Source organism: Phyllostomus discolor, chromosome 8, assembly GCF_004126475.2.
Source record: "Phyllostomus discolor isolate MPI-MPIP mPhyDis1 chromosome 8, mPhyDis1.pri.v3, whole genome shotgun sequence".
In the NCBI taxonomy this organism is placed as follows: Eukaryota; Metazoa; Chordata; class Mammalia; order Chiroptera; family Phyllostomidae; genus Phyllostomus; species Phyllostomus discolor.
The window spans coordinates 98,220,097-98,235,883 of NC_040910.2; the positions used below are offsets into that span (position 1 = coordinate 98,220,097).

The 15,787-nt window shown below is 39.7% G+C and overlaps 1 protein-coding gene across 2 annotated transcripts in view; it reads right to left on the reverse strand.

Annotated features, from left to right (window-relative positions):
• STXBP4 (syntaxin binding protein 4) overlaps positions 1–15,787 on the reverse strand; it is a 135,638-nt gene that overhangs the window by 41,863 nt on the left and 77,988 nt on the right. Inside the window, exons 14-16 of one of the 2 annotated variants that reach the window (XM_036033714.1) lie at positions 15,476–15,592; positions 14,938–14,987; positions 12,536–12,675 (exon numbers count right to left, since the gene is read on the reverse strand). In XM_036033714.1, coding sequence (XP_035889607.1) covers positions 12,536–12,675; positions 14,938–14,987; positions 15,476–15,592 — 307 coding nt within the window. Of the gene's footprint in view, positions 1–12,370; positions 12,676–14,937; positions 14,988–15,475; positions 15,593–15,787 lie in introns of those variants that run through there. The other variant, XM_036033713.1, reaches the window with a different exon arrangement.

A 15,787-nucleotide genomic window follows, 5' to 3' on the forward strand; every position in this document is an offset into this window, starting at 1 on the left:
AATTTTCTATTGCTGGGTAATGAACTACAACTCTCTTGGCAGCTTGAAATAACACATTATCTCCCAGTTTCTATGGGTCAGGAGTCTGGCCAAGACTTAGCTGCGTCCTCTGCTTAGGGTCTCATAGGCTGTGGTCTCAACTGAGACTAGGCTGGGAAAGGTTTCACTATTGCCAACAGAATTCAATTCCTTGTGGTTACAGGATTAAAGTCTTCAGATTCCCTGGCTGTCAGCCCAAGGCTGCCCTTAGGTCCTTGCCATGTGGGTCTCCCAACATAGTATTTCAGTTTTTGAAGCCAGGAAGAAGAGAATCCAGAAAAAAAAAGCACTGAAACCTTACACGAGGTTATTGTGTATACTGCGCCACCTCTGCTGGGTGTTCAAATGGCTAGGAGTAACCCCCAGGCCCTGCACCCACTCGGGGGGAGGGCGTCACACAAGGGCATGTGCAGTAGGAAGCAAGGGCCAGGAAGACCATCCAGAGAGCCTGTACAGCACATGACTTGGGCGCTTTCCCTCTAATTTATTGAACAAATCTTTTTTCTCTTTATTAGTGCTTCAATCTATCTCTTCTCATCATTAATGTGTATACAAAATTAAGTTAGTCCTGGCTTTAACATTCCTGCTGCCATTCTTAGGAGTTCTTGTGAGTTCTAGGTTGCTTCTTTCTCCAGCTTTTGTGTGTTTGCTTAAACATCTAAGCTCATCAAAAAGCTCTGTGAAACTTCCCTTGATTTATTTGCATACTTCTACCTTTTTTTTTCCCACTGAGACTGTAAGTGATTGAATATACTTTTAGGATTTCTTTTCTTTTTTTTTTTTTTAAGAATTTTGGGAAGTCTGACAGAGAATCCATGTTTTTTTATTAAATATATTTTTAAGATTTTTATTTATTTATTTTTTTTAGGGAGGGAAGGGAGGGAGACAGAGAGAGAGAGAAACATCAATGTGCGGTTGCTGGGGGTTATGGCCTGCAACCCAGGAACATACCCTGGCTGGGAATTGAACCTGGGACACTTTGGTTCCCAGCCCATGCTCAATCCACTGAGCTACGCCAGCCAGGGGCTACTTTTAGGATTTCTTACCCCATGAGCTGCATTTCCATCCATGGTCTCTAAACATGAGAACAAACCCATTCAACCCAACTTTAAGACAAAGCAAGACAAAACTACTGTCACGGGATCTGTGGTACATGTCCGGATATATACATAATTAAACAATCACATCTTTAGATTCTTCTGGTAGAACTACATTGCCAGCAGATGTTGAAGTGCTTCACTATTACAGCAGCTGAGCCTGCACCAGTTAATGGTCTCCTTTGTGACAGCATCATTCATACTCTTCTGCCTGACCTGTTTGAGGTCCACTCTTACAGATCTGCTTTGGTTTCTTTCATTTCTTTATCTCTAGTGCTCTTTATGGTGCGTCGCCCTCACTCACACTCACAGCTTTCTGGACAGGAAACTGCCTGTAGTCTTCCTCCCCTTCAGTTAGATCTGTTGCTTTGAAAAACGATGTGGCTGTTCATGAAAGTATATTGGTCAGGAATTCTCAGCTGATACCCCATGCAGGGTCATTATGTACAAGAAGACATCACTCTGTTCTTTCTCAAGTCTCACCCACTGAGCTTCACTAGCAGCCTTCCCCTACAGGGACATCTTCAAGCGTGAGCAGAGTGAGCCTCTCTTCTTAGTACCTGATGCACAGGTATTAGAGACATTTATTGAAGATACAAGATGCAAGAAACATTGTACATATCACAATGACACCTCAGTCCTCTTCAAAGTAGGCACCTTGGGACCTCACACAGTTCTCCCAATTGCCATCAGCTGCCCTGTCATATTTTCCTGAATCTCATCAATGGTCTAAAATCTCTTCCCTTTCAAAGGTGATTCTAGTTTTGGGAAAAGCTAGAAGTCTCAGTGAACCAAATCTGGGCTGTAGGAGGGCTGAGTCACCTGGGTGATTTGATATTTCGCCAAAAAAAATGCAGGAGACATCATGATGCATGAGTAGGCATGTTGTTGTGATGAAGCTGCCAGTTACCAGTTGCCCATAGCTGTGGCCTTCTATGTCACCTGAGTAGTTTTCATGAAAGAATGTTCAAGCTTAGCACAAAATTTGATGCAGATTCCTTGCTTTACTTGCTCAGTTATTTTGAAAACGACAGCTACACAGTACTCAACAGCGTCTACCACCCCCACTGACTAGTACAGTGAAGCCATCATTGTTCACACATGCATATTCCAGTCCAGTCTCCTTGGCTGCCGGGTTACATGGATGTTGTGCAAACTGCGTTCGTTATATTAACAATGGCTGGACTTTTTCCAAACAGACCTTGTGCATTAAATACATTTATTAACTAGATATTAATCACAATGATAAAATATGAACATTTCACGCACACCTACTACGTGCCAGGACTGTTGCCTACCTAAGGCAACAGATGCTACCTAAAATGTGATGAGCAAGACTTTCAAGATCCCTGTTCTCAAGGGACTCATATTTTAATAAAGGAGACAGACAATAAAAAAGTAAACAAATAAAAAATGCATATTCTCTTCTCTTAAGAAGAGAATAGAAGAGGGGAGTAAAACAGAGTATCTGGAAGTAGAGACAAAGGCATCGCTGGGTAGGTGGTGATGAAAGGCCATTCTGAAGGCAAGCGATGAGACCGAGAAGACGGAGTGATACAGTGAGCTGGACTTCTCCATCCACGCGTTCCTTTTTGTTTGCACACACATACCAGGCAGTCTCTTGCTGCACAGCCTTTGCACTGGCTGCTGGAACACTCTTCTAGCAGTAATCTGCATGGCTTACTCTTTCCTCATATGGGTGAGGCGCCTGTGAAAATCTGGTTAAAAGGTTTGCAATGAACTGGTGGCTACTTGTACCCATTCCCGGACAATTTCAGTATCTCTACCTTCTATACAAGCTCAGCAAGGCCTTCCTCTCCATATACAAAGCTGAAATAGGACGAGTCCTTGAGGCTGCCAGTTAGACACAAACTTCTTTATTATTTTGAACTTCATATCCATGAAATAAGTTTGAGTTGAAGCTGGGTTTCTTATACATATTCTACTGCTACTTTAAAGAGTGAAATGTTATTTTGCAATTGTTTTCAAGGTTTCAGCACATGGTTTCTTACGTGTTTTCAGTGGAGTAATTTAATAGTGATAGGTTATATAAATCTACATTAGCAGAAATCTTTCACCACCTTCCAAGTTTTCCAACTCCCCCCTACTCCCCCCAATAAAGGCGGGGAGGAGAATAGTTTATCATACTGAACTAGGTTGCAAGGACAAAATACTCCTACTACATAATGACAATGAATGATCAAAATTATAACGATGATATGTATTAAGTGCCTCCCAGATATGAGTCACTTTATACACATTATCTTTAATAAGCTATCCAATTTGGATACATTCTTTTTATCCTCACAACAACCCTAAGAATTGGCGGTACCTCCATTTTCACAGTGAAGAAAATGAAACTCAGAGAGCTTAGAGAAGCCCCCAAACACGATCTATTAGGTGGCAGAGCTGTATTCGAACCTGGTAGTGCATGGTTTGCGCACCATATTATTCTGCCTCTCTACAAGCAAAAAATGGATCTATCTTTTTTTTGTAAAATTTTAAAAATATATTTTATCGATTATGCTATTACAGCTATCCCATTTTCCCCCCCTTCACCCCCCTTCCACCCACATTCCGCCCCTTTAGTTCATGTCCATGGGTCATATTTGTAAGTTCTTTAGAGAACAGTGGATCTATCTTTTTGATAAAGAGAACATGTAGGGTGCAGAAAACTAATTTTTATGTAAAAACTAAAGGCAATTTCACAAATGTGACTTCATTTTATCCTGAAATGTAATGAGCTATAATGCTCACTCTTTCCATTTTTATAAATGTAGCCAAAGTGAGGATGAGGAATTAAGTCAAGGTTTCAAAGATCTTGTGCAAGAAGCAGGTTTCCTCACTCCCAGTGCTCTCTCTGCTTTAACTTTCCATTAGCATTTGGGAGTTATGATAAAAGGAATGAGTAACACCAGTAGCATTGTACAGTCCCAAGGCCTAATCATTTTGAATCTAATTGGCAATGTTGGTTGGATAAATTCATAAGGTCACAAGTTTTTGAAAAATATTATAATTAAAAATTCAGTTCTTGATTCTATATTCTAGGCACATTTATTATTCCCTCTTTATGCATGGTTTTATAAATGATTCCAAAGAGACCTTTTATTTCTTAGCGTGAGGTTTCAGTGATGCGTAATTTTTTTCTACTTTTAAAAGATGGTTTAAATATCAGAAGTTAAAAATGTTCCCTCTAAAAAAACTCAAACTATATAGAGGTTTCTAATAAAAAGGAGATACTCTTAAAAAAAACAAGCAAAACCCAAACAAACAAAAAAACCAGATACACTCCCAATCTGGCTCCCTGGGAAACGAACGTATCAGCATGTTAGGTACCCTCTATATCTGATAGAAAATTACTAAAGCTTCACAAACCAACCCAATCTGTTGCTTCATTCTGAATATTGATAAGTCATGGAAATTAGTTTAGATGAGGTAAATCTTGATCGATGATTCTCATTAGAATAAGAAATGAACTCTAAACATAATCTTATGTTTACATAGGACTTGATACTTTACAAAGCGCTTTAATACTAGTTCCTGTAATCCTTGAAACAACGTCATTAAGATTGTATTCCCAATTTGGAGACGGGTAACTAAGTCTCTGAGAGGTCACCATATTTTATAAAATCTAAGACACCACTGCGTGAAGACACCCCACCATTTTATATACGCTAAAGAAAACAAATTCCAATTCAGTTGCGACGTAATGACAGCCACAGCCCTGAGGGACACAGAGGACTCGTTTGACGATCTGAGGGATGGTTGAGATTGTCCTTTTCGAGCTGGTGACTGAAGTACATCATCTGAGTTCTCTGTGCCTTGCTCATTTTGCATCTTCTAACTTAGACATAATAATGCCTACCTTACAGGATCGCTGTGCAGACATATTGACGTAAAATAGTTCTTTTAAACTGTAAAACTGATAAGGTTGAAAACTTTCTACATCTGTGGCATTATAATGTTAAAATATATTATCTGCAGTAGTAGTAGTAATATTCTGTCGTTGAAGGCAGGAAGTTCTGGACCTAAGGTGAACGAGTTTATCATATGAAGTCACTACCACAGCTGCTACTGCACACGACTGCTACTGCTGCTGTCTTTTGTGGGATGTCTGTGGACACCGGGCCCTCATGTGACCTCTGGAGGGCGCCTATCCCATTAACCCCCCAAAATGCACTCCTTTGGATGGGGCTGTCCGCAGGCCTTGAGGGAAAAGCATTTCTTCCTGGCATCACTGACATTGTGCGTGCCCAGTTATGGGGCTGAAGCACGACCTACACTTTAGACTTTCTCTTATTACAGCCAGATCTAATTGTGGGGGTAATTGGGGTCCCTTTGTTTGGAAGACAGATAATTCACTATACTTTACCGTTGATGCCTTCCGTGGTTTTGAAGCAGTCTGTGCATTTTTTCTGCTTTTGTGTTAGAAACCGTTTGATGTTACACTCTGTTCACCATGTCAGTCCTAGGGTATATAGGCTTTTACTGATGAAGTCCCAGACATTGTACATCCCGCAATCCCCCTGACAACTCTGTTCCTGCCCTGTGGGAGAAATGAAGCATTGCTCACTGAGCCTTGTCGTCGCCCATCACGGCTGCTGGCAGGATATGTGATTGAAGTATACGTCTGAAGTACTTTCCTGGTAATGATCTTCTGTGAAAGTGCATCCCATGTAGTAGCCGGGGAGGGGGTTAATTCGCACTGGAAATTTGTGTATACTAAATACTGGAAACACGGTGGCTTTCTGATTTTATGACCGACAGACTGTATTACGTTTGCTTCTTGCATACTAATAGAAAGTAGTAGAGGGTTACTACGGATTTGGTATTATTAAATAATTTCGTCACTTCAGTTCTCAGGAATTTGTTTAATGGAAAAGGCAAGTACCAGTAGTTAGCTGATGTGCTGAAGGAGCAACAGGGACACACGAGGTAGTCTAAGATAGGCGATGATGGCAGATAACTGCTTTGCATACCTGGGCTCGTGGACCCGACGTGTACGTGAAAATGAAGTCTGGACATTGGTACCGGATTTCAGGTGTTCCAAACGTCAGACACACCAACATACTGCTAATCTCTTTTTGAAAATACAAGTATTTGCTCCTTGTTGCTCCAAATCTAGCCCAAGCTACTACCATCTCCCTTGCCAGTCACTCACTGCAATGGCCAAGCAGTCTTCCTGCTCTCTTCATTCTTGCTACGCTCAGGGTCCATTCCGAAAGGGATGCCTGAATGATCTTTTAATCTGCAGATCAGCCCATGTTATTCCTCCTGCTTAAAACTGTCAATGGCTCCTGTGGCACAAAATAAAATCCAAACTCCCGAGGGTGGTGTTCAGAGCCCTGCACGATCTGGCTCCTCTCTGCACCACTACGCTCTCTCGTGTTACTCCCCTGCTGGCTCAGGTGTATCAGATACCCAGGCCTTTTTCCGTCCCTCAGCTCTGTTAAGATAGCTCCTACCTTGGGATTTTGTACTTGGCCTGAGAAGCTCTCCCCACAGATTTTCTCCAGGCTGGATCTTTGCTCAAATGTCACCCCTTTAAAGAGCAGTAACATCCCCACTTCCACTCCCTTACACACCATCTGCTTTTATTATACTTGTAACAGCCATCATTGTCTGGAATCGTTATTTACTTATTTGCTAACTTGTTTGTCCATCTCTGCCCTTGAACCACATGAAGGCAAGGACTTTGTTCATGCTGTTATCTCAGTGCCTAGGTTAGGGTCTGGCCTGCAGCATGTACTCAATAAACAGTTCATGAAAGAATAAAGTAGTGAATCTAAATGATCACACTTTCTTAAGTGATATATTTTTCTCTCACTTTTTTTTCCCCTGGAAATAAAATTGTACTAGGAAAGTAATTACTTATCTTTCTTGAAGCTAATAATAGTTTTCCCATTTCAAACAAAATTAAATAACCTAAGCATAGTTTCTTTTCCAGAAATCACCCAAGATTAAATGTGATATATTTTCTTAACGGAACATTATAGCAAGTGACCTACTTTTAATTTGCAACAATCCAAGACAACACATGAGTTTGCCGTTTTCCTTGAAGGGTAAGACACCACAAATACGTGGTTATTATCTGGCTCCGAACAATCCAGTCACCAGAGAGCAGGGCTGCTGTATAAAAACAGGTGGACTGTGTCTCTAATGGCACCAGAATCACATGAGCTATTCCCTTATGCTTGGAACATTTTCCCAAATTCCAGGAGAAGAAAGACATATAAATATGCATGATTACTTTATGAAGAAGTAAATACCAGAACGCTCATTCTGAATAGTATAGCTGACTTTCACCAAAGATATATGGCTCCTCGGGGAAATAAGAAAAGCAATAATGATAGTTTGAGACCTAGAATGAGTATAATGAGAAGATGCTATGTCAACTCTGAGCTTTGGACCTAAAAGAAAAATTGCAAAGGCCTTCAAATGTTGCAGTACTGCATTTCCCCTTCTTCTCATAAAGCCTTTTCCCATCTGTCTAAATAACTTCTAATTAGACTACAAAGACAAAAAGCAGCTATTACTGACATTTTAATTTTAAAAGTTAAAATATTGCTAATTTCAGACAAGACACCTGAACTGATGCAGGAGGCGTGCGCAGACAAGCATATGCAATCAGATGGTCACTGCTTGGTAGGAGAAACGTTGGTCCTTCTTTTCAAATGGCTGAATTAGAATTACATAATTCTGTAACTAATTTGTAACTGTTGAACATCCACAATTCTATTATAAGAAATGCCGTGATGAAAATACTTATATATACACTGTTATGCATATCTCTCATTATTTGCTTTGCAAAAAAAATACCAATGGGTGGGATTATTAAGTTAAAACATGACCGTCGCAACACTTTTTTTTTTAACTTTCAAAGAAACTTTTTAAAAGCTCCTGATGTACTGCAAAACTGATTCCCAAAAATGTTGCAATGTTGTGCCACATAACCTTTTGTGGGACAATGTTAAGCCCAGGGGGGTCTAAATTGAAGGGAGTGTGTGTGGGTGTGTGTGTGTGTCTTCCGTATAAGTAACTTAAGAGGGTGTATTCTCCAGGGGAAGAGTCCTTGCTTCCTTTGCTTAGGCGTCATTTGGGTCCTTGTGGGTGTAGAGACCTTCACTCCAGCTGCTCATCTAAATTCTGTGCATCTCTGAAGCTGAAGAGCCCACTTATCATTATAGTTTTACCCTCTGTTGTGGTGCAAGGAGACGTTCCTTTCTTGGTTTTAATCTTTTAAACACACAAACACAATTTCAAATGTCATTTCTAAGTATAAGAGCAGAATGAGGAGGTTTTGGCATGAGATCGCTATCATCTTGTTCTCAAACTCTATTCTGAATCTAGACAGCTATATTTTCTAGCTCTAATACTGTGGACTTTTTTATAATCGTATATTGGTATATTTATGTGTATGTTAGCTTTTAAGAGCTTGGATGAAATGTCTGTGTATATATGTGTGATATATTTCTCTTTATAAAAAGCTTGGGTGTTGAGAACTCTCTACTCAGAATGGGTTTTTGACCTTTGAGAGGGCGTGTGGACCCCCAGTTGTTGGAGTTACATGCTCCAAGCTCAGGCTAGGGGCTGGCCAATGTGCGCTTGCAAGGTGTGCACAAGGAGGGCGCAACAGTCTGAGGGCTGTGAGGAGCAAGCCAGGACCAGAGGTGCTGTGCAGAGCGATGTGGCATTTGGTGCAGGAGCCACTGGGTCAGACTCCCTCTACATCGAAAGCTTCCTGGGAGCCGCAGTGTGTGTCAGATCTGAAGTGTGACTCTGCCGTCTCAAGCACCATGCCCCAGTGGGCCTTCTGCTTGACACAGAATCTGTGTGCACCCTGAGACTTTCAAAACTGCCATTGACTCACCAAGATAAAAGAGTAAGAAAGCGTCTATCGATCCCCAGGCAGTCCCCGACGTTATTACCTGTTCACATTAGAATGCGGCAGGGGTGCCCTAACGCCAGGGGTTCCTCATAATTGCTACTGTTGTTCAGCAGAGGAAGGAACAAATTGGCCCTTGTGTCTTTTTTCTTTTTTTAATTTAATTTATTTATTTTTAGAGAGGGGGGGAGAAAAAAAGGGAGATGAAACACTGAGTGTGTAAGAGAAACATGAATCAGTTGCCTCCTATACAACGCCAACTGGGGACCTGGCCTGCAACCCAGGCGTGTGCCCTGACTGGGAATTGAATAGGGGACCTTTTGGTTCTTAGGGCAGCGCTCAATCCACTGAGCCACACCAGCCAGGGCTTGTATTTTCTTTCTGTGAGGTCCTACCTGCCCTGTATTGAAAAGTTCTGGGGGTCTGCCTGTAATTGCTAGTGCTTTTGAAGATTTTCTCCTATTTTTATGTTGCATTAATCATTCCCATGGGAATCTTGAAAGAGGGTGGATGCCTGTGTTTATGCTACCGATCAATCAGGAAATCCATGCCTTCTCTTTATTAAAGACCTCCTAGGGGATTCTCTAGTGAGATTCCTTTGTTATGCATTTTGAAAACAGAACTGCCTCTTCATGCTTTTGTTGCAGAATTATTTTGTCAAGCAAAAAAGATTACTGTCCAAAACAAGCAGTTATTTTAAATTAAGATTACATTAAAGCATTACAATATTGATCATGTAAATACTGATCAAGAACAATAAATATAAGTACCCCCAAGGGTTCCAAAAGTGATTAAGAAGGCCTATTCTGTTTATAAACTGTTTCAGTGGAAGTAATGTAATATCACGGACCAAAGCTGTCCTACAATCAGCAGTGAACAACTGAAAGATAAGATGCTGATTCAGAAATTTAGCCAGTTTCCGGTGATGATAATATTCTAACTCAAAATGCATAATAATTTTAAATGCTCTCATCTACCAATCTTCAAAAGTATCAAAACTGAAAGAAGCTGTAGGCAATAATTATTTAGTACTTAGCACAGAGAAAAAGTGCATTTAAATTAATTACTTTAAATAATAATGATAACGAGGTACCAGCTTAGCAGCTGTGGTTATGTCCATTTATGGAACCTCTTATATCACCCAGGGCTCTGTGAGCTACTTGACATGTATCTCATTTAACCCTCCACTCCTGCCCTACCAATATGATCTCCACTTTTCATGTGAGGAAACAGGCCCAGAGGTTAAGTAATTTGCCCAAGAAAGTTGAATGAGTAATTGGGATGCTCTGTGGAGTGTCTTTTCTAGAGAACGTCAGAGACTCTGAGAAGCATTATTTGCACGATTCAGACTCTACTCCAGGCTGCCCCTATGCTCCAGGAACTTCCCCACTGCTGACGGTATTCTGCCGAGAGCTGGATGGCCATGTTTGCAATGCATTCATATCGCCTGTTATTCTACATCAGGTTTCTTAAACTGGGGTTCATACACACCTGAAAATGAATGCAAAATTGTATAATTGCACAATTCTGGGAAGAGGACTTTCCCTAGATTTGAATGTAGCCCATAGTCCAAAAAGGGTTCAGAATTGTCTTGTACGTATCTCCCAGGAGCTGGTTTTTAACCTCTAAGACCCATGAAATCTTATTCTAATTTCTGAGAAAATCCTGTAGTATAACACCTTACAGTGTACTTATATTTGGAAGAAAGTGGAGGCAATTGCCCAAGAGAAAATTTCAAACTGTAACTTGAAATAACCAGATAGCCATGGCCAAGGGAGTGAGGTGAAGGTTGCAGCTGAATTATCTATGTCGTGGCAGTAACTTTCCGTTTTTCATTACATATGTAGAAAACGCTACTGCATAAAAGAAAGAAAAATGAGCTGAGTTGATCTGAATTATTGAACTTAAAAAGATATGTCATATACCATGATGAAAGCATGGGAAAATATGCTAACCTTGGCCATTATATTTCTAAATAAAAAGAAAACTTGCTGGTTTTAAACAATGAAGTATGTATAATCTTGCAATGGATAAAAAATACGGATGGGATTTTTCACTTTTTTTCCAAAGTACTTCTGCTAAATTTCAAATATTTTCTTTGAATAATCATGCTGCACAAATACAAAGGCACATATTACCAGAGTGATTGAAATGAATGACGGCAATGTCCGCTGGGCCATGTCTGTGGAGGGGTCTCCCTCCCTGTTCCCCCTCCAACGTAAGAATGTCTGACGTGTAAAACTCTGCGCTTACACATGATGCATTAGGAGCGGGTATTTTTCATCCCCCCTTAAAACCTACAGGATTTCTTTACATAAAGAGTTCTTACAGGGTTTTTGAAATGTAATTTGATTTTTTTAGAAGGTAATAGGTCATACCAAAAAAAAAATTCCACTGCATAAATTAAGCAGGTGCTATTAAGGCATGATTTCCAATCCTGCATGACATAGTACTGAAGTAAAAAGTTACCCCAAAGGATTTTTGACTGTTACTGTATACCAGGTACTACCTAGGACTTTATCCAAAACTTATTATTTTTACACATAATCAACAGAGAATTTTATTTACATCTTTATGTATTTGATAGCTGATCTCCAGTACAGGAAAATTAAGAAGGGCAGCTATAGAAAAAGTGAAATGTTAGAGGCCAGCACAGTCAGCAGACAGACTGCCATCAAGGCAAGAGACAGGAAAACAGACAAGAAGGGAGTCCACACCCACGAGGAGGCAAGAGTGCCTGCAGATGGCAGGAGGGGAGGGTGGTAATGTCAGCCACTGAAGCTTTACCCAAGATCTCCCCGTCTTTTGAGATGCCGGAAGCTTATCCGAGTACTGTCCTGCCTCTCCCTCTAGCTCAATGGTGCCTCCGCAGTGTCCAGGGATGGGTCTTGAGTTTCCTGACGAAAGGTGTCCCCTGGGCCCTAGCTTAGAAGTCAATGCCTGAGCAAGCAGCCCTGAAGAGCAGGGAAGTGGTTCAGCTCTGCCACAGCCCTTTAATTAATCACCTTGCTGACTGCCCCAGGGTCTGTTCCTAGTTTTCCCTGCGTGTCATCCTGGGGATTTTTCCACGGTTCTGCTGAACTCACCGTTTCAGCAGTGTTGTTTTTCACATTTACTGCGTTTTGGGGTCTTTGGATCAGCTGGGCCATACCTTCAATCTTATTCCATCTGTTGTATATTATTCAAAAATTCCTCAATGTTGATTGCACCCTCCACGTTTCCAGTGCTGTTGTGGATTTATGTTTATTATTCCATTTCAAAGAGATTTCGGATGGAAATAAAGGCACGTCTCAGTCAGCTATCTTCTGTTGGAAGCCATTTGGGGCACTTTCAAGAAAACAAATATTCTTCCCCTACGATTAGCGCATTAAGACTTTTATCGCTTACTTATCAATTTTACTGTAGTCAAACCAATATCTGAACACAATTAAACTGTCAAACTTGAAATTTTCTTTTTTTTTTTGTTTTGTTAAACGAAGAACTCTACAGAGTGAAAAAAGTTCAGACAACTTACAGTCCGTGTCCAGCGCGGTGCGCACAGATCTGACGAGTTCCCTGGATTCGAGAGCCAGCGTGGTGGCCCTGCTGCGGCCGAGGCCAGGCCTGCCCAGCGGCGTGAGGGAGGCCTGGGAGGCGCACAGAGCTCGTCTTTCACTATGAGGGCAGCAGAACAAAGCTGGACTTACTGCTCAGTAAATAACATCTATCTTTGATAAACATGAATTCTCATTAGTTATACATTTGTACAAAAATATTTCTGTTTCTGGGAACATTGTGTTTTTAAGCCATAAGTAAAGTAATTCACAGAAAACATTATTTCTGTTTTCAATTCTTTATTGTAGAATAATAATAAGGCACATTTTAAAAATTAGATTGGCACCACACACAAGAAGGAAGGGATGGTAGGATGGTCCACCTCCTAAATCATCGGTTGGGCTTATTTTGTATGTACTTGTATTACGCTAATGTGATGTAGCCTTGTATTCAGTTTTGTAAAAATTCAAGGTAGGCGTATAAACATAAATTTACAAACACACACCTACTATTACTTCTAGCAAGATTAACTATAACTTCAATATGTGTATTTACTCATGAAATGATCTCCTAAGCACTTCCACTTGTTGCCCCCAAATCTGACAGCCTAGATCATTTATATTACTTTAAAAAATGCAGATGTCATCCGAAATAACTGCATTCAGATGTAACTAAAATGCAAAGTTGTACTGTAAAAAGTCATTATGCTAAAACTTTTACTTGAAAAGAGACAATTTTTAAAAAATCCTCACCTGAGGACATACTTAGCGATTTTAGGGAGACAGGAAGGAAGGGAGATAAATGTCTACGTGAGAGAGAAACATTGGTCAGTTGCCTCCTATACGTGTCCCAGCCGGGGGCAAAACCCACGACATAGCTATGCACCCTGACTGGGAATCAAACCTACAACCTTTCAGTTTAAGGGAGGATGCTCCAATCAACTGAGCTACACTGGCCAGGGAGAAAGGAGACTACTTTAAACTGATGACAAAGCCATCATTACTTACTTTCCATCTTCTTAAGCATGATGGCATTAATTGGCAAAGAGAAATTAAAGTATCAATTCTTAAATCCAAATACAGAGCCTTTATTCTGTGTTGAATGACCAAGACTACAGAAGACATAGTATATTAAAGACTGAACCAAATTTTGCTAGCATTTAACTTTTGAAGACAGGGTGAAAATTCGCTTAATGTCACTTCTTAAAGTTATCTTTCCCACCCCCTCCCCATGAACTAGTTTAAGGAAAGGGCAGACTCTGGCTTTTAAGTAGTCATTTTAACATTCGTTTTTAATAACAGAACTTTTGAATTATTATTCAAGGTCACAAAGAGACCTTGGGGTTGGAGGCAGGGGACATACTAACTCATACAAGGGGGATCTGATTGCTGAGTGTTTTAACATCCTCACTAAAAATAATCATCCCGAATTCACATAGTTATCTTACATTGCAAGTCGCATGCATACCAATTAAAAATGTCAAATTCCTTCATCAGAAGACATAAAGCATTACAATTAAACGAGTTTAAAAGTGTAGTACTGTAGGAATTGTTCTAAATTCAAAAATGCTGTGGAAACCTAAAATATAATAAGAATGTAATATATCATCTTCACTTATTAAATTGCTGTTTTCATAGCAAAAGGAAGAATTTTCCTATGTTTCTGCAAGTATACATTGCTAGAAGTGGAATGCTAATGTCAGCTGTTATGAGGAAAAAACTGCTTTGAAAATGTACAAACAGAAATTGTTCTTTTGTATCATACATCAAAACGACCATATCTTGCAGTTTGAAATCAATGAATGTTATTAGTGTGATTGTAATGCCTACTAGGAAACTTTAAATCAGAAGCAAACTGTGAATAATAACAAAATTAAGGTGTAGTCTCCAAGTTTATTTTTAATTTATGTCTATTGAATGCTGAAAATGCAAGAAATTGATTGCCTGGGCATGTTTTATAAACCACTGTTTGCCACAACAACTAATATGCTAGCTTGACACTTACCTTTAGTGCTAAGCCTGTGACTAGTATAGTAACTTTTACTCATACACAGAATGCTTAAGGAACTTTGAGTTCACCTCATCTTTATAGAATTACTGATAAAGACAAGATAGGTGAGTCCTACTTCAACCTTACAGTACTAGGTTACAATGATTTGCTAAACACCTCAAGGAAATTTCTTTCACAGAGATGAGGTCAAAAACAATATGTCCTTGTATCTATTTCCACAAGACATTAAAGGTATTGAGTAGTAGTTATGTAGCATCTTAAAACTAAGAGTATTTGGGATTAAGGTAGTCCCAAAGACTATCTTAGTCCCAAACACCAGCTGAAACTATAATCAGTGGGCATACTCTGTAGAAAGTATTCAAATATTCTTACCTTAGGGTTGTTAAAGGAGCAGGATTATCAGAAAATACTTCTTGAATAGCCTAGCAACAAACAAAATAGTGAAGGAGATTTCTAAGTTTGATAGTCTTTTAACATGTCTTTTCTTGCTTAATTAATATTTATAACCTTCTCCTTCATGCTACCCCCTTAACTGATTACAAGGTGTTTCTGTTATTGGTGGGGGAATCAATTTATTAACATGCAATTCTACTCATAAATATAACAACCATAGAAACTTTTCTTTGTAACTGGTAAATATTTATCAAATAATGTCTATAGAGAATCAAGAGTTTTATTAAAAAATTATTCACTAAAGTGTAGCATATATTTGGGATCATGTTACCTGTCTCAATTATTTCTCTTAAAGATGTATATGTTAGCTAGGCTTTTCATTATCTGGGCAATTTTTCATCTGACTGTAAGTTATTATCGCTGTTTTGAGCCCACCAAACACTGACATTTATTTATATGTTAATTGCTTGTACACTGCTTAAAAATGGACGTAAAGTAATATAGTAGGAAAATTTACCTCTACAAAATGAAGGAGCTTTTCAGTGGATGCCTCAAAAGATTTTCGAGCCATTTCCGATTTTCGCAATTGGCAGTCGAGGACTGTGATTCTCTTTCTTAACTCCTGAACGTTTTCCTGGACAGAGGCAGCAAAAAGATCGCCTTACACACTTCTTCTAGTTAATATGAATGGCTCCTACTTTCAGTTTTTGTTGACTGGTATCCAACATTGCCATATCATTTATTTTCTCTTTATTATGTATACCTTCTGGTTTGGGGGCAGCACTTAAAAATAATGGCCCATTTAACAGTTAAACTGCACAGGGGTGCT